This window comes from Acartia tonsa, chromosome 15 (genome assembly GCF_053477335.1).
Source record: "Acartia tonsa isolate MP-2025a chromosome 15, ASM5347733v1, whole genome shotgun sequence".
NCBI classification, from domain to species: domain Eukaryota; kingdom Metazoa; phylum Arthropoda; class Copepoda; order Calanoida; family Acartiidae; genus Acartia; species Acartia tonsa.
In genome coordinates this window covers 9,689,965-9,712,823 of record NC_137274.1, presented here as the reverse complement: position 1 = coordinate 9,712,823, position 22,859 = coordinate 9,689,965, and the positions used below count along the sequence as shown (strand labels likewise).

The window sequence follows — 22,859 nt, the reverse complement described above, 5'->3', positions numbered from 1 at the left end:
AAGCAAAAAATGACTTTGTCTTACTTAAAGTCGGAAATTTATTATTTAACAGGGAACATGCACAATTTTTTTGCCATCTAACTCTAATAGGAGCTGAGATGATATGTGGGGGGGGGGGGTGGGGGAGCGTTGAACTATTAAGGTCCGGAAATGGGCCTGATTGTTAAGTGTTAGCAACCTTTAATTTTAGGTCCTTTTTTTTCTTAAAAACTTCAAACTAATAAAAATATAAAAAAAACTAACTAATATGTACAATTTCTACTATGTCGATTTAAATATATGATATGTTATCTTGAATGTATCATTCCAGTTTTGTCTCTATTGAAAGTAGAATGATACATTACTATTATGTCGATATAAATAAGGAAATCAATGTTTATGAATACACTGATATGTAAACATGAATGTATGATTCCAGTTTCGCCTCTATTGAAAGTGGAATCTTACATTTCAAAAATCGTATCGGTGTTGAAGATATCTTCACCAAGAGAGGGGAAAGTGGAAGGGTAGATTACAGTTTCAGAGGGTCCAAACCATAATCATAGATTATGTTTCTGCTTCTATAAAAATGGATTCAACTCCCTAACTGTTTATATTTGTTTATATATGTATGTATGTTTGTTTATATATCTATCTGTCTGTTTGTCTATCTGTCTGTTTGTCTATCTGTCTTTTTGTCTATATGTCTGTTTGTCTATCTGTCTGTTAGTCTATCTGTCTGTTTGTTTGTTTGTTTGTTTGTCTATCTGTCTGTTTGTTTGTTTGTTTGTTTGTCTATCTGTCTGTTTGTTTATTTGTTTGTTTGTCTATCTGTCTGTTTGTTTGTTTGTTTGTTTGTCTATGTGTCTGTTAGTCTATCTGTCTGTTATTTTGTTTGTTTGTTTGTTTGTCTATCTGTCTGTTTGTTTGTTTGTTTGTTTGTCTATCTGTCTGTTTGTTTGTCTATATGTCAGTGTGTTTGTTTGTCTATCCGTCTGTTTGTATATTTGTCTGTTTGTCTATCTGTCTGGTGGTCTATCAGTCTGTCTGTCTGTTTGTTTGTTAATCTGTCTGTATGTCTGTTTGTTTGTCTATCTGTCTTTCTGTTTGTCTTTCTGTCTGTCTGTAAGAAATTAAAACTTACTTTACAAATCTGTCACAGTGAGTAATCTTCCCAGATCCAGGACCTCCTAAATAATTAGATTAATGGATAAAAAATTAGATCAATAGATCATAAGCTATATCAATATAAGTTTGATAAGTAGATTGACAGGTTTATAAATAGATTATTATTAGTAGATTAGTAGATTAACAGATCCAATATGAAAATATAGAAAGATAGATATATTATTAGATAGATCAGTAAGTAGATCAATAGATCAAAAGTTAGATTAACAGATTAATATAAATAGATAGATAGACAGAAAGATTATTAGATAGATTAGTAAGTAGCTCAATAGTTCATAAGTTAGATCAACAGATTAGTATGAATACATAGACAGGCAGATATATTATTATATAGATCAGTAGATAGATCAATAGATATAGAGGAAGATCAGCAGATCAATATGAATAGATAGATAGAAAGATATATTATTAGATAGATCAGTAAATAGATCAATAGTTCATAAGTTAGATCAACAGATTAATATGAATAGATAGATAGACAGATAGATTATTAGATAGATCAATAAGTAGATCAATAGTTCATAAGTTAGATCAACATATTAATAGGAATAGATAGATAGACAGATAGATTGTTATATAGATCAGTAAAGAGATCAATAGTTCCTAAGTTAGATCAACAGATTAATATGAATAGATAGATAGACCGATATATTATTAAATAGATCAATAGATATAGAGGTAGATCAATAGATCCAATATGAGTAGAAAGATAAACAGATAGATAATTAGTTAGATCAGTAGATAGATCAATAGATATAGAGGTAGATCAACAGATTGATGTGAAAAGATAGATAGACAGATAGATTATTAGATAGATCAGTAGATAGATATAGTATAGGTAGATCAACAGATGAATATGAAAATATAGAAAGATAGATAGATAGAAAGCTAGACAGATAGATAGATAGATAGAAAGTTATATAGAAGAATATATTATAATTACCCAATTAATAGTTAATGGCAAAGGAAATTATTTTATCATGTTTTGTAATTGAGAGAATAACAAGGAATATAATGTCACAAAGAAGCACAGCAATAGTTATTTCTTGCATCGTATAATAAACAGCTTTCCGCAGATATAAAAATGTACAATTTTAAGATTAAATCAATTTTTTTTTGCCCTGAGATGCCAAAGGCATTGGCCAAAAAATGATTATACATTTTATATTGATAAAAAACTGGATATAGTATAATGCTAGTCATAATTTTTCAGTATGACTGAGAACCGGTTTTAATCCAATGGATATTAATGAGTTTTGAAGTGATACTGGAATAGTTATTTCTTGCATGGCATTATAAACAGCTTTCCACAGATATAAAAATGTACAATTTTAAGATTAAAACAAGGTTTTTTTTGACCTGAGATGGCAAAGGCATGGGCCAGAAAATGATTATACATTTTTATATTGATTAAAAAAACTGGATAAAATACGATGCTAGACATAATTTTTCAGTATGACTGAGAACCGGTTTTAATCCAATTAATGAGTTTTGAAGTGATACTGGAATAGTTATTTCTTGCATCGTATTATAAACAGCTTTCCACAGATATATAAAATGTGCATTTATAAGATTAAAACCAGTTTTTTTAGCCCTGGGAGTAAGAAGTCATGGGCCAAAAATGGTTTTAACCTTATGATTGTACATTTTTATATTCATATAAAACTGGATTTAATACAATGCTAGACATAATTTTTCAGTGTGGCTTTGCACAGATATAAATAATTTGCATTTATAAGATTAACTGGTATCCAAAGTTATTTTTATCCGTGTTATCTTGTTCAAAATTTTAATGGTTGGTTCTTAAAAAGGAATGTCCAAACCTTTCAACCAATTATTTCCATTTACAGAAAAGATAATGTATACCCTTTGTCTTATCCTGAATATTAAAACTTAAAAATTAAAAAAAACATTTATATTTATTATTAAAAAAAATCTTCCAAAATATTAGTAAAAATCCATTGATTTAATTTTGATTCAAACTTTAATTTTTCATTGACATCTGAAGAAAGCAAACATGCTTGAAACAAATTGTAATGTCTGAATAAATATGTAAAATTCATATTTTGTTTGTGAGTTAACCTCTTATATATACACTAACGGCTGCGCCCCTAGCATCTAGGGACTCTGGCTTCAAAGTTGTAAGAAGGGGGTAGAAAAATAGCCTAAAACCGACCCAAGGCTTAAATCTAATAACAAAATAAGCTTTAACCATCCCAAAATCTATGTAAAGCCTTCTTAAAAAAGAAAACTTAATCGGTTCAGTGGTTATTAAAATCTTAAGCTTCAGACTTAACACCCATACTACTTTTTTTAGACACCATGGAAACTGTCCCAATTTTGTATAACTTTTGCGGAACAAGTTCCAATTACGTCATATTTTGCTTTCCCGAAAAAGAGAAGGGGGAAAGAAAAAAAAGGGAAGGGGGGAAGAAAAAAGAGATGGGAGAAAAGGGGGTTTTCCCCATCTCTTTTGAAGAGATTTTCTTCCCCCCCTCCCTTTTTCGGGAAAGAAAAATATGACGTAATTGGAACTTGTTCCGCAAAAGTTATACAAAATTGGGACAGTTTCGGTGACGTCCTTTTTTTATAATAGGAAATATCTACCTATAATCTAAACGGCTAAAAGTAAAACTTTAAAAACGCAAATTTGCTAAAATGAAATATTTGCTTAGCTACAAGATAACCAATGCAAGCTTCATTCATCTTGTTTTTATTTTTACATCACTGAAATCAGAATTACACAGGAGAAATAAAACTGCTTCTTACCTAACACAAAAATAACAGGAACCGACGGTGGTTTAAATTCTTCCAGTCTGTCTCCCGCTGTCGCCAGCCCTAAGAATATCAAAATAAAATAGGACCTAATACGCAACCTTGAAACATTCCACAAACTATATAAAACTTGTGTACACTCTCGGCTGTACAGGAAATCAGTCATCCATTCCAGGGACATAAAGGGATAAGACAATGGCCGATAAATTGATGTACATTCCTAATGATGATAAACAATATAACCTCTTTTGTAGATTAATATTGGTTGTTTAAACGTTTGAACACTCAATTAAATGCGCCAACCAATCAAAATTCAGTTAAAGTCTCTAAAGTTTTTAGGCCAACGATAAAGAAAACGCTATTGTAAAACTTTGGGGACTAGTGTAATAAACAGCCCATTTCCCCTTCCCTTCCTGCATTCGTTCATACATCTTTAACGGAAATGGTATTGAAAACACGGTGTGAGGGGATAGGACAATAATAGATAAAATATTTTTGGGGTAGATTACACAAGATTCCCAATTTAAGGGATAAGATAATGGCTGATTTATTTATGTACAGCCCCCAATTAACAAACCAATCAAAATGTCTCTTTTAATATATATCATTTCCAAAAAAAAAATCTTCCAAATTATTTGTAAAAATCCTTTAAATTTAATTTTTATGTTAACATCTGAAGAGTGCAAACATAGTCGAAACAATTTGTATCTATCTATCTATCTATGAATGTATCTATCTATATATATATATATATCTATTTATCTATATAAATATATTTATCTGTCTATCTATCTATCTATATATATATATATACAGGGTGGGGCAAATAAGACCGGACAAACTTTAAACGTCCATAGCGCCAAAACTAATTGACCAATCAGAACGTTTGACCACACTATAAAAATCTTAGGTAATGACAAAAAAAATCTTTGGACGAAGATGGACGTATATATACAACGAGCTGGCCGCGCATATGTTCAACAAGGCAGATTCCAAATGCGCCGGTGGTTTAATCTTGATTCTCGACTAGGGCCCACTAAATCTGACTTCAGCCCATCTATAGGTGAGGTAGAGTTATGCAACTTGCTGGTGATATTGTTAGATACATAAGTAAAACACTAGAAAAGACTAGAGCTTTCTATCTGAAATGGCTTGGCCGTAGTACTCCAGCAAAGTGAAACGGGGCAGATTTTGAGATGTCAAAAACGTCACAAAACCGTGAAAATTCGTGAAAATTTCTCGGTTCTCCCATATTAAACTTTAAAACTCATTTTAGACTATGGGTTGCGCTGACAACCCTAGCTGAAACTTTATGCCATTTCTAAAAAGGTAAAGAACGTCGTTAAAGCTCAACTGAGGTCCAAATAAGAGCCTCCGTGTATAAGGGTAGCTTGAAAGTTGGGCGAATTGGGATCCTGCGGTTACTCACATTCCTAAGGAAATGGGGCCACCCAGCAGCCAGATCTTAATTCAATGGACATTTGAGCCTGGGGCTACTTTGTTTAGAAGTTAGAATTTGTCCGGTCTTATTTGCCCCACCCTGAATATATTATTTATTTACTTAAATATATTTATCTGTCTATCTATCTTTCTATGTGTCTGCGTATCTGTCTGTCTGTATGTCTGTATGTATGTCTGTATGCCTGTATGTATGTCTGTACGTCTGGACAGCAGCCTTGCCCGTACAAAATAATTTGTGGGGATAAATTTCTCGTCAATTGTCTTATCCCCTACAAGCCTGAGCCTGAGTATATAGTTAACACACTGGGAGGGAAATGGTCCAGAAAATATTTCTTACATGGCAATATCCCTCTAGATTTATACATTATAGATTTAAACCCCCCCCCCCCCTTTACCAATTTAATAGTACCATATAACCCAAGGAGGGAGGGGAAATTTGGCTGTTTATTACACTAGTCCCCAAAGTTTTATAATAACATTTTCTTATTCGTTGTCTTAACAACTTTGGGCACTTTTATTGAATTTTAATTGGCTTGTTCATTAAGTAGAGTGTCCAAACGTTTCAATCACTATTCTACAGAAGGGGTAACTTCGTGTATAATCATTAGGGATTTGAATTCATTTATCAGGCATTGTCTTATCCCTTTAGATCCCTGATATAACATCTAGATATTTTGGTAATGAGTTATGACTGTTTTGGGCCAAGGCATTTCCCCCTACTCTAACTATTTATTTCGCGCATTTTAGCAATGGGTTTTTTCTTTCATCGTATTATAAAGTGGATAAAATGTAAAATCCAGGAAGCCGAAGGCACGGGCTTAATAAAACCGGTTTTAATCTTATGATTGTACATTTTTATATTCGTAGTAAACTAAATAAAATACGATGCTAGACGTAATTTTTCCGGATGAGAACCGGTTCTAATCCACTGGATATTAATCGGTTTCGAATGAATACGAGAAAATAGTATCTTATTGCTAACAGGAAGCAAGGTTTTAATTTGGTTGGACTATTATAACGCTTTTAATTGGAAAGACGGGATGGGGGTTCATTCAGTGGTGAAAAAAAGTAACTTTTACATTTTATATACTTTGTTTTTTATTTTATTTCTTCTCTTTATATTTCTCTCAATTTTCTTTCTCATTTCATTCTTTCTCTCTCTTTTTCTATGTCTGACTCTCACTCTCTCTTTCTCTCTCTTTTTCTGTGTCTGACTCTCACTCTCTCTCTGTCTGTCTGTCTCTCTCTCTCTGTGTCTGTCTCTCCCTCTCTCTTTCACTCTTTTTCTATGTATGTCTCTCACTTCCTCTCTTTTTCTCTCTTTTTCTATATCTCTCTCTCTCTCTCTCTCTCTCTCTCTCTCTTTCTCTCTCTCTCTCTCTCTCTCTCTTTTTCACATTTTTTCTATGTATGTCTCTCACTTTCTCTCTCTCTCTTTTTTTCTATGTCTGTCTCTCTCTCTCTCTTTCTCTCTCTCTCTCTCTCTCTCTGTCTCTCTCTCTCTCTCTCTCTCTTTCTCACTCTTTTTCTATGTCTGTCTCTCTCTCTCTCTTTCTCTCTCTCTCTCTCTCTATCTGTCTCTCTCTCTCTCTCTCTCTCTCTCTCTTTCTCACTCTTTTTCTATGTCTGTCTCTCTGTCTCTCTTTCTCTCTCTCTCTCTCTCTCTGTCTTCTCTCTCTGTCTCTCTCTCTCTCTTTCTCACTCTTTTTCTATGTCTGTCTCTCACTCTCTCTCTCTTTCTCTCTCTTTTTCTATATCTGTCTCTCTCTCTCTCTGTCTCTCTCTCTCTCTCTCTCTCTCTCTCTCTCTCTCTCTCTCTCTCTCTCTCTCTCTCTCTCTCTCTCTCTCTCTCTCTCTCTCTCTCTCTCTTTCTATCTTTTTCTCTGTGTCTAAATTTATTTATCTATATCTCTCATTATATAGATCTAAAAAATATAAAATTATATATATTCAAAATATGAAAAAATCCTTTTATGTTTTTTAGTATGAGTTTTGATTTTATTGTGAGTACAAATATGTTATTGTAACTAAAGAGTATCTATCTATCTCTCTTTCTTTCTAACTCTCTATCTATCTATCTATCTATTTTATCTTATTTTCTTATCTCACAGTTTATCACTTTTAACAACTTCCCTAAAGACCAAACTTTTAGTTCCAAGATCCAGGGAGTACCCAAAGATCTAGGGAGTACCCAAAGTTTTGTACACACCAAAAACTTTGGGTACTTTTATTGATTTATGATTTCTTGCTTCAAAACTTTGAAGTGTCCAAACTTTTCCACCATTAATTTGAATCTAAAGATGGTGTAAGTAAGTTTGTTTATCATTATGTGGGGTGTACATCACTTTAATTGTTGATTGTCTTATCCCTTAAGATTCCTGGACAATTGTATTTCTATTTAGGGCAGTACTTTCTTCACGTACGAAGATCAGCTGAATTTGAGTTGCCGAATGTGTACACAGTTTCCTTGGTGTTTCCTCATCCTATCTCAATATTTACTACTAACTAAACAAATTCAAACCTCCAAAAAAAAGTTTGAAGCTTTTATAGCAAATAGTAAATATTGAGATAGGATAAGGAAACACCCAGGAAACTGTGTACACAATCGGCAACTCAAATTCAGCTGACCACGAATGGATGTAGGAATGTATCCAGAGGTGGATTCTTTAAAAAAAAAAAGGATGACTGACAACATCCCACAGTGCGTATGAAGGTGCTTTGACTTTTGTGTAAGAACCTAAATTGGGACATACTGCATTTCATTACCCTAGGTTAGGTAACTCCATTTCACTTTTCAACAAAATCTAAAATGCAGCTGTTTTTGAAAAAATTATATTTGAAAATTTCAAGTTCAATTTTCATCCAATAGGAGTTACCGCATAATCATGATAAGAAAAGCAAATATTATTTATTCAAAATTTTGAACAACTTTGTTTTTATAAAGTTTGTCATTAAACGTCTCTATATATGATTTATTTAAGGCTGAATTTCCGTGACCTTAGAAAAGCAACTGATAAAAATGGCCATGAATAAACTCACTTAAGGAGTATTTTTATGAAGAACTTTATAAAAGCAAACTTGTTCAAAAATTTAAATAAATAATCTTTGCTTTTTTTGTCATGATTATGCGGTAACTCCTAGTGGATGAAAATTGAACTTAAAATTTTCAAATCTAATTTTCTCAAAAATGACTGCATTTTAGATTTTATTAAAATCTGAAATGCACCATGTCCCAATTTAGGTTCTGACACAAAAGTAAAAGCACCTTCAAACGCACTGTGATCCATAAGTAGCGAAGCTTAAAAAATTATAAATGGATATAAGGGGGAAAAAATTACTATAGAGCAGTGTAATACAATAAACATTAATCTTGATATAATAGGGAAATCATGAAACCTGTAAAATCACGCAACATTTAAAATCACAAAAACTTTTAAATCTAAAAATTAACCGCAATTAATAGACAAATCTTAATGAAATTTTGATAATCTTGATAAAAATATGTAGAATGTAAAATTAATTAATCCCTGAAAATTTCAGCCCTTTATCTTGAAAAGGAGTTGAGAAAATCACGTTTCCCCCAATGTGCCTCTTACAGACAGACATACGGACATTTCAAATTGTAGAGTAGCTTCGCTTCTAAAATTAGGGTCGCTGCTCGCTGGTGAGGCAAAATTATTTTTGTGAATAATCCTCCAAAATCGCATAAAAAATTAAATTTTAATTTTTAATTAGAGTGATTTTCTATATGAAGGTCAAGTTACAGGGATCTAAAGGGATAGGAAAACAGCCGATAAATTGATGTACATCCCCAATGATGATACACAAAATTACCCCTTTTATAGATCAAAATCAGTGGTTCAAACGTTTGAACACTCAACTTAATTAAGTCCGCAAACTTGTTAAGAAACAAACAAGAAAACATTATTATAAAACTTAGAGGACTAGTGTAAGAAACAGCCTCTCTGGTAAATATTAGGCTTCCAACTGATTTCTATCATTGTAAACGGTTGATTTCTCTGAGGCTTGCAGGCGGCTGCCGAGCCCTATAAAAATGTATCTATCCATCATTAAAGTATTTTAAATTTTCCCTTTCTTTTTCAAAAAGCAAAAGAAAGCATTAAACAGTTAAATTTAGAAAGCAAAGTTTGATGAAATTCTTTCTCGTCTGCAAAATTTTAGGACTTTGGAAATGGTAGTAAGCTGTTTATACATCTACAATTTTAATCTATTTATCCAACTATATATATTTTTAACAGTATCTCTTTATCTTTCTTTCTTTTTTACTTTATGTTTATGGGGGTGCGTCTGTGTGTGTGTCTATGTGGGTGTGTGTGTGTGAATGTGTTTTCAGTGTAAGCTTTTTGTGTGGGTATGTTTATATTAAGAGTGTGTGTGTTTGTGTGTGTATTTCTTTGTGTGTGTGTGTGTGTGGGTATGTTTGTATTTCTTTATGTGTGTTTGTGTGTATGTGTTTTCTGTGTATTCTTTTTTTTTGTGGGTATGTTTGTATTTCGAGTGTGTGTGTGCGAATTCTGTGTATGCTTTTTGTGTGTGTATGTTTGTATTTACAGTGTGTGTCTATTAGTGTGTGTGTGTGTGTTTGTGTGTGTGTATCTGTGTTTATGTATGTGTTTTCAGTGTATGCTTTTTGTGTGGGAATGTTTGTATTTAGAGTGTGTGTGTTTGTGTGTGTTTTTAGGTATGTCTGTGTGTGTGTGTGTGGGTATGTGTGTATTTGGAGAGTGTATGTCTTATGTCTTAGTGTGTGTGTGTAGGTTTGTTTGTATGTGTTTTCAGTGTATGCTTTATTTTGGTTGGGTATGTTTCAATCTTTTAATTGTAGTTTGTTTTCAGTACAAACTGCTGCTATGTCTGGCATGTGACACTAATAATTTTGGAAATGAATTGTCCCAACTCATTACCAAGCACATTTAGGTCTTCCAGACAAAGGTCGTGCAATTAAAGGGTTGGTTGTCTGTTGGGGATGTTACCAGAGAGATAGAGGGGACAATGGGCTGTTTATTACACTGGTCCCCAAAGTTTACGTTTTCTTATTTTTTGGCCTAACAACTTATTTTTAGATTCCTGGGATGTCACAGATGAATACCTGATATAAGCTGACCATTCACAGCGGCTATACGATTCAAATATCCTAGAGAACTTTTACCATCTGTCACTGACTCTAAATAGATAGATAGGTAGTTAGATTGATAGATTGATAGATTAATAGATTGATAGATTGATAGATTGATAGATTGATAGATTGATAGATTGATAGATTGATAGATTGATAGATTGATAGATTGATAAATTGATAGATTGATAAATTGTTAGATTGATAGATTGATAGATTGATAGATTGATAGATTGATAGATTGATAGATTGATAGATTGACAGATTGAAAGATTGGTAGATAGATTGATAGATTGTTAGATTGTTAGATTGATAGATTGATGGTATAATAGATTGATAGATTGATAGATTGATAGATTGATAGATTGATAGATTGATAGATTGATAGATTGATAGATTGATAGATTGATAGATTGATAGATTGATAGATTGACAGATTGAAAGATTGGTAGATAGATTGATAGATTGTTAGATTGTTAGATTGATAGATTGATAGTATGATAGATTGATAGATTGATAGATTGATAGATTGATAGATTGATAGATTGATAGATTGATAAATTGATAGATTGATAAATTGTTAGATTGATAGATTGATAGATTGATAGATTGATAGATTGATAGATTGATAGATTGATAGATTGACAGATTGAAAGATTGGTAGATAGATTGATAGATTGTTAGATTGTTAGATTGATAGATTGATGGTATAATAGATTGATAGATTGATAGATTGATAGATTGATAGATTGATAGATTGATAGATTGATAGATTGATAGATTGATAGATTGATAGATTGATAGATTGATAGATTGACAGATTGAAAGATTGGTAGATAGATTGATAGATTGTTAGATTGTTAGATTGATAGATTGATAGTATGATAGATTGATAGATTGATAGATTGATAGATTGATAGATTGATAGATTGATAGATTGATAGATTGATAGATTGATAGATTGATAGATTGATAGATTGATAGATTGATAGATTGATAGATTGATAGATTGATAGATTGATAGATTTATAGATTTATAGATTGATAGATTGATAGATTGATAGATTGATAAATTGATATGTTGATAAATTGATAGATTGATAGATTGATAGATTGATGGATTGATAGATTGATAGATTAATAGATTGACAGATTGATAGATTGATATGTTGATAGATTGATAGATATATTAATGGATATATCAAAGGATCAATAAATAGATTAATAGATAGATTTATAGATTGATTGATGGATAGAATGATAGATAGATTGATAGATATATCGATAGATAGATAGATAGATAGATAGATAGATAGATAGATAGATCAATAGATAGATTGATAGATAGATCGATAGATAGATCGATAGATAGATCGATAGATAGATCGATAGATAGATCGATAGATAGATCGATAGATAGATTGATAGATAGATCGATAGATAGATCGATAGATAGATCGATAGATAGATAGATCGATAGATAGATCGATAGATAGATCGATAGATAGATCGATAGATAGATCGATAGATAGATCGATAGATAGATCGTTAGATAGATCGTTAGATAGATCAATAGATATATCGATAGATAGAATGATAGATAGATTGATAGATAGATTGATAGATTAATAGATAGGTTGATTTGGTTAATTACCTTTATCAAGACAGATTCCCATGTTGGCGCTAGTTTTTCACTTTTGCAATCTCAACAAAACTTTTACATTATAATCTGAAAATTTATAATTTTGTGATTGATGTACATCCCCAAGAATGATACACAAAATTTTCCCTAATAATTAAGATGTTGTGCCTTGTTATTATGATGTTGTTAACCAACTTTTAGGGGGTTAATTGAAATTTAATTGAAACTTGGTTTGAAATCAATAGGACAATTCTATACTATCTAAATTTAGGAATAGATTTCAGAAAATTTTAAATAAGGTTTAAAATTGTAAGGATAATTCTAATATGTCTATATTTATAAATAGGGTATAGAAACTTTAATAGAAAGTTTGGAAGCAACAGGGTGATTCTTTTGTAGACATATTATATGCCTGAAAAGTAGCTCCAATATATTTAAAGCAGGGATCTAAAGGGATAAGACAATGGCCGATAAATTGATGTACATCTCTAATGATGATACACAAAATTAGATGACAACTAGTGGTTGAAACATTTGGACACTCAACTTAACGAACCAACTAACCAAAATTCCTTAAAGATACCCAAAGTTATTAAGCCAACGAGTAATAAAACGTTATTTAAAAACTTTGGGGACTAGTTTACTAAACAGTCCAATGTCCCCTCCCTCCCTGGTTGTTAAATGACCTTAATAAAATGTTTATAAACTGTTTTCATTAGAAATATTAATAATTCAGAAAGGTTAAACTCATGGATCTAAAGGTATAAGACAATAAACAAAAAATAACATCCCAAATGATGATAAATATAATAACCCCTTAAACTATTGTAAGAAAACTTTGGACACTGCTAGTACCCAATGTCTATAAGATAACAAAAGAGAAAATTGTTTATAAAGCTTTGGGTACCAGTATAATTTACACTCCAATGAACTTAGGAGATCTTAAGGGATAAGACAATGAATGATAAATTGAATATCCCCAATTATGAGAAAGCCTAAACTACATAACTTTTGTGTCACTTTTGAGGAAGACGATTCCCTTTTCTTCCATCTCTTTTGAAGAGATTTTCTTCCCCCCTTCCCTTTTTCTTTTCCCTTTTTATAACTTCATATAGGAATCGTCTTCCTCAAAAGTGACACAAAAGTTATGTAGTTTAGTCTTTCTCCCAAATGATGACAAATAAAATACCCCTTAGCAACCAAGATATATAAAGTTACCCAAAGTTTTAAAACCAGGGATTCATAACAACTTTTTTACTTTGGGCACAATGGACTAGTGTAATTTACAGTCCAATGTCCCCTCCCTCCCTGTGTTAAATTAACTTTTTTTATAAGTTAATCATTTTTAAATCACGGGTCTGCTTGTAAGTGTTTTTAATTTAGTCATGTTAGAATTGTTTTATCAATTTCAAACTTTGGATGTTAGGTTAAGTAAAATCCAACATACAACCATCCTTTGCCTGTAAGTCCTAACTGTGCATTGTAATCATTTACGGAGGGAGGGGACATTGGGCTGTTTATTACACTAGTCTCACAAGTTTCATAATAACATTTTCTCATTGTTGGCTTAACAACTTTGGGGACTTTTATTGAATTTTGATTTGTTGGTTGTGTCTAAACGTTTCAACCACTAATTTTAAGCTAAATTTGTGTATCATCATTAGGGATGTACAAAGGGATCTAAAGGGATAAGACATTGGCCAATAAATTGATTTACATACTTAATGATGAAACAAAAAATCACCCCTTCTGTGGATTACAATTATTGGTTGAAACGTATAAACACTCAGCTTAATAAACCAACCAATCAAAATTCACTTGAATCCCCAAATTTATTAAGTCCACGCATAGGAACACGTCATTAGAAACTTTGGGGACTAGTGTAATAAACAGCTCATTGTCCCCTCTCTCTCTCTGGATTTACATTTCTATTTATTTAATTTTTATAACATGATTTTAAGTGGTGATTCTAAGAACAATAAGGTGCGATTAAACAAGCGAAGCATCGCTATAAATATGTAAGTAAGTACATCCTTTATCTTTAACGTATAATTATTTTTTGGTAGTGATACTACTCTATAATTCACTTTGTCTGTCTGTCCGTCAGTTTTTCTGTCCATAACGTAATGGGGGTAATGTGATTTTTTCAGCTTCTATTCAAGATAGACGGTTGATTTTTTGTGTAAAGATGAGTTGCACGAAATAGCCAAAGGCACAAGCTAAAAAGCTGGTTTTAATCTTATGATTGTACATTTTTATATTCGTAGAAAACTGGATATAATACGATGCAAGACAAAAATTTTGTATGGTTGAGAACCGGTTCTAATCCGCCGGATAATAATCGGTTTTGAATGAATACGAAAAAAAGGTTTCTTGGTTGTTATCCAATACATCTATTATTGATTTTAACAAATGGTCTTTAAATCTCCTTGTCCGTATTCCTATACATGATTTTATGTGCTTCGTTATTTATGAATGTTGTCATCCTTGTTTAAATGTGTTCTAATATGGAGGGAGCTGTAAATTAATTAAACTGGTACCCAAAGTTTTATAAATGCGTTATCTTATTACTTTTCTTTAAAACTATGGGTGCAGTGTCCAAACTTTTTCAACTAATAATTTTAATCAACACAAATTAGACAATTAAATAAATAAAAAATCTGCCAAAATTTGAGGACAAAATCCACTAACAGTAAAACAATATAACAATATGGCGATAAGACAAAAACAGAAATTTATTTTTAGTAGCGAAGCTACTCTATTAATCACTTTGTCTGTCCGTCCGTCCGTCAGTCAGTCTGTAACGCTATGGGGGGGGGGGACTGTGATTTTCTTAGCTGCAATTTAAGATAGAGGGCTGAAATTTTTATTAAAGATTCCTATGACACATGCGCATCTAATCTATATATTATTTTTTTCCGTCTGTCTGTCGGTTATGCTTTAAAAGATGTATTTTCTAGTTCCGGGATTTTCTTTGATATTTTAACTCACTCTGTCCATTCCAGGATTTTTTTTAAGGCGAAGCTTTTCTATGATTAGGGTCGGTCCGTACGTCCGTGCGTTCAAGACGGATTTCATTTATTTAGGCATGTTAGAATTATCCTATCGATATCAAACTCTGCATGGTAATTCCTGTAGTAATTAGGTACGATTTAGAAAGTGTAGCAACTCTATAACCGTACGTCCATTTTGTCCAAGATTTTTCTACTTTTTAACAACAAATCATCCGATTTATCTGATTTTTGGTATATTGATTTCTGAGACGACAAAGTACAAAATTATAAGCGAAGCAACTCTTTAATCCAAGTCCTAAAAATGTAAGTATGTCCATAAACATTATCCTGTATCAAGCAGTTTTTCAACAAATTTACTTAAAACTTTGCTTCGACTTTTATACATTTATATTCTAATTATTGAGTTCTGACACTATACAAGTGTTAATGTCCGTTTGTCCTACCGTTTCGCTTTTGTGGATGTTGTCATCCTTGTTATTCTACTCAACAAGGATATTTAATACCTATTACCATGGGTTTAATTTGTTTCATATTTTGTCCCCTCCCTCCCTCCAAAAGTTTTTTACTGGTACCCAAAGTTTTATACTGGTACCCAAAATTTTATTCTGGTACCCAAAGTTTTATAATGGTACCCATAGTTTTATACTGGTACCCAAAGTTCTCTACTGGTACCCAAAGTTTTATACTGATACCTAAAATTTATACTGGTACCCAAAATTTTATTCTGACACCCAAAGTTTTATTTTGAAACCCAAAATTTTATTCTGGTACTTAAAGTTTTATACTGGTACCCAAAGTTTTATAATGGTACCCAAAGTTTTATACTTGTACCCAAAGTTTTATACTGGTGCCCAAAGTTTTATACTGGTACCCAAAGTGTAGTTATTTTAAGAATCTGAAAGTTCACAATATTTATCTTCTTCTAAATCAGCCAGGTAAGTGGTTGAAAACTTTGGGCTCCTTTATTAAATTTCATTTGTTCCAAAGTATTAGTGTCCAACCAATAATTTTAATCTACAGAAAGAGCAGTTTTGTTTAACATAATTGGAGATGAACAATTGAATTATTTTTCATTGTCTTATCCCTTCAGATCCCTGCAGACAAAAAAATATAAATATTTCTCCTACATGAATGAGGATGTATTTTTTTCCAGGGATCTAAAGGGATAATACAATGGCCGATTAATTAATGTACATTCTCAATGATGATACACAAAATTACCCCTTCTGTAGCGTACATTAAGCGGTTGAAACGTTTGAACACTCAATTTAATGATAAATCAAAGCCTCAAAGTTATTAAACCAACGAACAAAATAAACGTTATTATAATATGGGGTCAAGTGTAATAAACAGCCAATTGTCCCATCCCTCTCTCTGATTTTTGTCGGATAGCCATTAAATCCCCCCCCCCCCTACATAGTTATAGTGTAAATATATTGTCGTTGTGTTGATATTATGACAGCCAAAACCACTTTTATTCTTCAGAAAGAGAGAGGCGACAATGGGCTGTTTATTACACTAGTCCCCAAAGTTTTATAATAACGTTATTCATATTTGTTGTCTTAACAACTTTGGAGTATATTTTGATTGGTTAGTTTATAAAGTTGAGTGTTCAAACGTTTCAACAACTAATTTTAATCTACAGAAGTGTTAATTTTGTGTATACTCTTTGAGGATGTACATCAATTTATCGGCCATTGTCTTATCCCTTTAGATCACTGGGGGCCTGGGGGGTATAAAACGATGTAAAAGGTTTTCCGCTTGAAATATTTCGTGGATAAATGGTATAAATATTTAATTAAAGGAAAGTCCTTATCAATCAAAACTTGGGAAAATCCAATTTTTCATAAAAATTATCCTACAGATTAATTTTGAGAATAGAAAAAGATCATCTGTTTAACAAATTTTGCGGTTTTTCCCAGAGAGAGAGGGGACAATGGACTGTTTATTTCACTAGTCCCCAAAGTTTTATAATACCGTTTTCTTATTCGTTGGCTTAACTAATTTGAGGACTTTAGTTAATTTTGATTGGTTGGTTTATAAATTGAGTTTCCATACGTTTCAACTACTACTTTTAGTCTACAGAAGGGGTTATTTTGTGTATCACCCATGGGGTTGTACATTAATTTATAGCCCTATTATTATTGTTTTAATATTCCTTTAGATCCCTACAATAATATTTATTTATCGCATCGTATTATAGACAGCTTTCTGTAGATATTAAAAAAATTATAATATTATTACTAGTTTTGTTAACCCCTAAGTCCCGGACTAACAAAACTGGTTTTAATTTTATGGTCTTTATTTTAATATTATTTTAGAAAAGTGTCTGTAATACGATGCTATACATGATTTTTCAGAAAGGCTGAGAACTGGTTCTCATCCATAGGATATTTATAATGTAAAATTATGTACATCCCCAAGAACGATCAACAAAATTACTACTTCTGTAGATTCTCATTAGTGGTTGAAACATTTCGACACGCAACTCAATTAATCAACAAATAAAATTCTATAAAAGTCCCCAAAGTTGTTAAGATAACAAATAAGAAAACATTATTATATAAAACTTTGGGGACTAGTGTAATAAACCTCTCCCTCTCTCCATGTTAACCAGGGAGAAAGGGGACATGGGGCTGTTTATTACACTAGTCCCCAAAGTTTTATGATAATATTTTCTTATTTGTTGTCTTAAAAACCTTGGGGACTTTTATTAAATTTAGATTAATTCATTTAGTTAAGTGTCCAAAAGTTTCAACCACTAATTGTAATCTACAGAAGGGTTAATTTGGTGTATCATCATTGGGAATGTACATCAATTTATCGGCCATTGTCTTATCCCTTTATATCCCTGTTTGTTAACTGTTGTTCAATTAATTTTGTCCTCGAAAACCAAAAAATAAAATTATAATAATGATTTATTAATGGTTATTTATTGTATCGTATTATAAACAGCTTTCCGTGGATATCAAAATGAAAAGATTAATATTTAAACCCTAAAGGGCCGAAGACCCGGTCTAACAAAACTGGTATTAATTTCATGATTTTCATTTTATCCTTGGAAAATTGTCTGTAATACAATGCTATTTATGGTTATTTAGTATTAGGCTGAGAACCGGTTCTATATCCAGCGGATATTAATCGGTTTGGCAGCCAGTCTGGAAAAATGATTTATGGTGATTCCAATTAGGCAGGGATCTATAGGGATAAGACAAAGGTCAATAATTTAATGTTCGTCCCCAATTATGTTAAACAAAATTACACCTTCTGTAGATTGAAAAGTTTAACTATCTATCTATCTATCTGTCTATCTATCTATCTATCTATCTACCTATCTATCTATCTATCTATCTATCTATCTATCTATCTATCTATCTATCTATCTATCTATCTATCTATCTATCTATCTATCTATCTATCTATCTATCTATCTATCTATCTATCTATCTATCTATCTATCTATCTATCTATTTATCTATCTATCTATCTATCTATCTATCTATCTATCTATCTATCTATCTATCTATCTATCTATCTATCTATCTATCTATCTATCTATCTATCTATCTATCTATCTATCTATCTATCTATCTATCTATCTATCTATCTATTTATCTGTCTATCTATCTATCTATCTATCTATCTATCTATCTAACTATCTATCTATCTATCTATCTATCTATCTATCTATCTATCTAACTATCTATCTATCTATCTATCTATCTATCTATCTATCTATCTATCTATCTATCTATTTATCTATCTATCTATCTATCTATCTATCTATCTATCTATCTATCTATCTATCTATCTATCTATCTATCTATCTATCTATCTATCTATCTATCTATCTATCTATCTAACTATCTATCTGTCTATCTATCTATCTATCTATCTACCTATCTATCTATCTATCTATCTATCTATCTATCTATCTATCTATCTATCTATCTATCTATCTATCTATCTATCTATCTATCTATCTATCTATCTATCTATCTATCTATCTATCTATCTATCTATTTATCTGTCTATCTATCTATCTATCTATCTATCTATCTATCTAACTATCTATCTATCTATCTATCTATCTATCTATCTATCTATCTATCTAACTATCTATCTATCTATCTATCTATCTATCTATCTATCTATCTATCTAACTATCTATCTATCTATCTATCTATCTATCTATCTAACTATCTATCTATCTAACTATCTATCTATCTATCTATCTATCTATCTATCTATCTATCTACCTAACTATCTAACTATCTATCTATCTATCTATCTATCTATCTATCTATCTATCTATCTATCTATCTATCTATCTAACTATCTATCTATCTATTCTAGTTTGGAACAAATAAGTGCCCAAAGTTTTTGAAGCCAATGAACACGAAGACATGGTTCTAAAACTTTGGGTACCAGTGTAATTTACAGTCCAATGTCCCCTCCCTCCTTAAATTTGAGGTTTAACCAACAACGAGCTTAGTAGCGAAGCTACTCTATAATACGAAATGTCCGTCCGTTCATTCATTCCTTTCTCCTTCTATAAAAATAGCGTTAGCGTGTAACGTGAATTTCTTACAATGTTTTTAGAACAAGGATGACAACATCCATAAAAGCGAAGCTCTGAAACGGTAGAATAAACTAACTTTAACAATTCTATAGTGTCAGAACTGAATAATCAAAATATAAATGTATTAAAGTCGAACGAAACAAAATTGTAAGTAAATTTGTTGAAAAACTACGTAAATAAAGGATATTGTTTAAAGACATACTTTCATTTTTAGAACTTGATTGTAGAGTTGCTTCGCTTATAACATTGTACTTTGTTGCCCTAGGAATCAGTATTCTAAAAATCAGACTTCAAAAAAGTGAGAGATTTCTATTCAAAAACAAATAATTAACAATAAAATGCCACAACGCCATTTTTAAATAACACTTAATTGTTCTTTGTTTTTATAAATATAAAATATACTTTTTAAAAGCGAAGCTTTTCTATAATTAGGGTCGGCCCATCCGGACGTCGGTAACGGATAGCTTTTTTCGTTAATTTAGGCGTGTTAGAATTGTCCTATCGATTTCAAACTTTGAATGATGATTCCTTTAAAAGTTAGGTACTACTTTGAAAGCGCAGCAACTCTATAATAGTTACCAGAAAGTCCGTACGTCCATTTAGAACATGCTGATATTTTACTTTTTTGACAACAAATCTTTGTATGTTAAGATAATCCGTTTTATCTGATTTTTGGTATACTGATTCCTATTGCAACAAGGTATAGTGTTATAAGCGAAGCATCTCTATAATCAAGTCCTAAAACGTCAGTATGTCCTTAAACAGTAACATGTATTTTGCATCAAATTTACTTATAAATTTGTATAGACAGGTGCAATAATATACAGTTTATTCAGTTCTGACACTCAACAAGTGTTAATGTTCGTTTGTCCAACAGTTTCAGACCTTTGATTTTATGGATGTTGTCATCCTTGTTTTAGTCTCTACTCAAAATAATTTCTAATTATCTTAACAAGATACACAATTAAAACATATTTTATAAAGTTTTATTTTTAAACACTTAAATCTTGATTTGTATGCGTATACCATCCTTATAATAAAGTAACAGGATGTTTGTCAGTCTGTTTGTCAGTCTGTTTGGCTGTCTGTGTGTCTGTTTGTCTGTGCCAAAGGTTCTCGATAACCGCTAAACCGATCGGGTTCTCCTTAACAAAGTAGCTTCTCGGTCCCGGGAAGGTTTATAACTATTTTGAGGGAGGGTACCACTGACTACCCTCCCAAAAGAAATAAAAAAAATATATAAAAAAAATTAAATATTTGAGAGAATGAACGCAACATAGGTAGGTAACATATTATTTTCTTAAAACCAAACATTTAAAGTGTCACTAAAGGCCTCTAGGGGCGTAGCCGCTAGTAAAGCATATAATCATTAATCAAACATTTAATTAAAACACCTCGCGGTAAAATTCTTAACTACATTCAATAAAATTATGTTAAATGTTTACTTTTATCTATAATACAAAGTAGAATGATGACTGTCCGTCCGTCTGTCTGTCCGTCCGTTCTTCAGGATCTCGGTAACCACTGAACCGATCGGATTCTACTCTTCAGGGAATATGCCTACTAATTCTGTGGTGGTTTTAGGCTATTTTCTTGAGGCGTAAGACACCCCCAACCCCCCCAAAAATAAAAAATCCCCCCCACCTTTCTTTAAGGTTGCAGCACCAGAGGTATTTAATTTTTTTGAATAACCTATTGGGGCGAAGAACAAAAGATTCAACTCAACCCCCCCCCCCCCCCCCCAATTTTAAAGCTCTATTTATAAAAGCAAAGCTTTCCTATAATTAGAGTCGGCCCGTACGTCCATAACGAATAGCTTTTTTGTTAACTTAGGCATGTTAGAATTGTCCTATTGATTACAAGCTTTGCATGATTATTAGTAAGGTAGATTTAGAAAGCGTAGCAACTCTATAATCACCAGAATGTCCGTACGTCCATTTTAAGTATGATGATTTTTTCATTTTTTTTACAAAAAATTTAAATGTGATAATATTATCTGATGATCTAATTTTTGAAATATAAATTCCTAGGACAACAAAGTACAATGTTATAAGCGAATCATCTCTATAATCATTTCTTAAAATGTCAGTTTGTCCTTAAACAGTATTCTATATTTAAGCAGTTTTGCAACAAATTTACGTAAAATTTTGTCAAAACTTACATATTTATATTTTGCATATACAGTTCTGGCACTATACAAGAGTTGATGTTTGTATGTCATACCGTTTTCGAGCTTCGCTTTTATGGATGTTGTCATCCTTGTTTAATGTTAAATTAAATATTTGTTTTAAAAATCTTCTAAAATACTTTTTAAAAATCCTCTAATTGTAAAAATATTAGGTTATTCAAAAGCATGAAACTTTAAGTTAAAACAAATTTAAGAAAAAACAAGGATGACAACACCATAAGTAGCGAAGCACAAAAAAATCGTAGATGGGAATATGTACAAGTAGATTTAAAGAGTATTTGTTAAAATCAAGGATATATTTATTGGAGAAAATAAACACGAAGCCTTTTTTTATTTTATATGATGACTGACAGACCGACGGTCAAAGTAAATTACATACCGGATGCTCAGAACAATGGATACATTTTTTGGAAAATCGAATAAAAAAAAAATATAAAATAGCCTAAAGCTTGACAAAAAAGCAGTCCGACCACCATTATAGTTGATTATGCTCCTTATTACACTAGTTCCCAAAGTTTTATAATAACATTTTCTTATTCGTTGGCCTTACAACTTTAGGGACTTTTATTCAATTTTCATTGCTTGGATAAGACAATTGCCAATACATCGATGTACATTCTAAATATGTATACACAAAATTACCAATTCTGTATATTAAAATTTTGTGGTTTAAATTTATTAAAAGTCCCCAAAGTTGTAAGGCCAATGAATAAAAAAATGGGATCTACTGCAGTTCACGGTAAAATATTGCTGGTAACGAATATTGCTAAAAATCTATGAATTTTAAAGGCTGCTAGCTTCCAAACGGATGAACGTACAGATCATGACCGCACACTGTTTTAAGCGGCATAAGAAGGCCTACAACTAATCTGGAATAGCCATAAATCAATAAT

General features: G+C 31.5%; 1 protein-coding gene across 1 annotated transcript in view; it reads right to left on the bottom strand.

Annotated features, from left to right (window-relative positions):
- Positions 1-12,279, bottom strand: part of LOC145307602 (adenylate kinase isoenzyme 5) — a 128,138-nt gene extending 115,859 nt beyond the window's left edge. The window contains exons 1-4 of the mRNA XM_080150056.1: positions 12,195-12,279; positions 10,514-10,588; positions 3,937-4,005; positions 1,124-1,169 (exon numbers count right to left, since the gene is read on the bottom strand). Coding sequence (XP_080006182.1) covers positions 1,124-1,169; positions 3,937-4,005; positions 10,514-10,588; positions 12,195-12,216 — 212 coding nt within the window. The 5' untranslated portion in view covers positions 12,217-12,279. The remainder of the gene's footprint in view (positions 1-1,123; positions 1,170-3,936; positions 4,006-10,513; positions 10,589-12,194) is intronic.
- Positions 12,280-22,859: the final 10,580 nt, after the last annotated feature.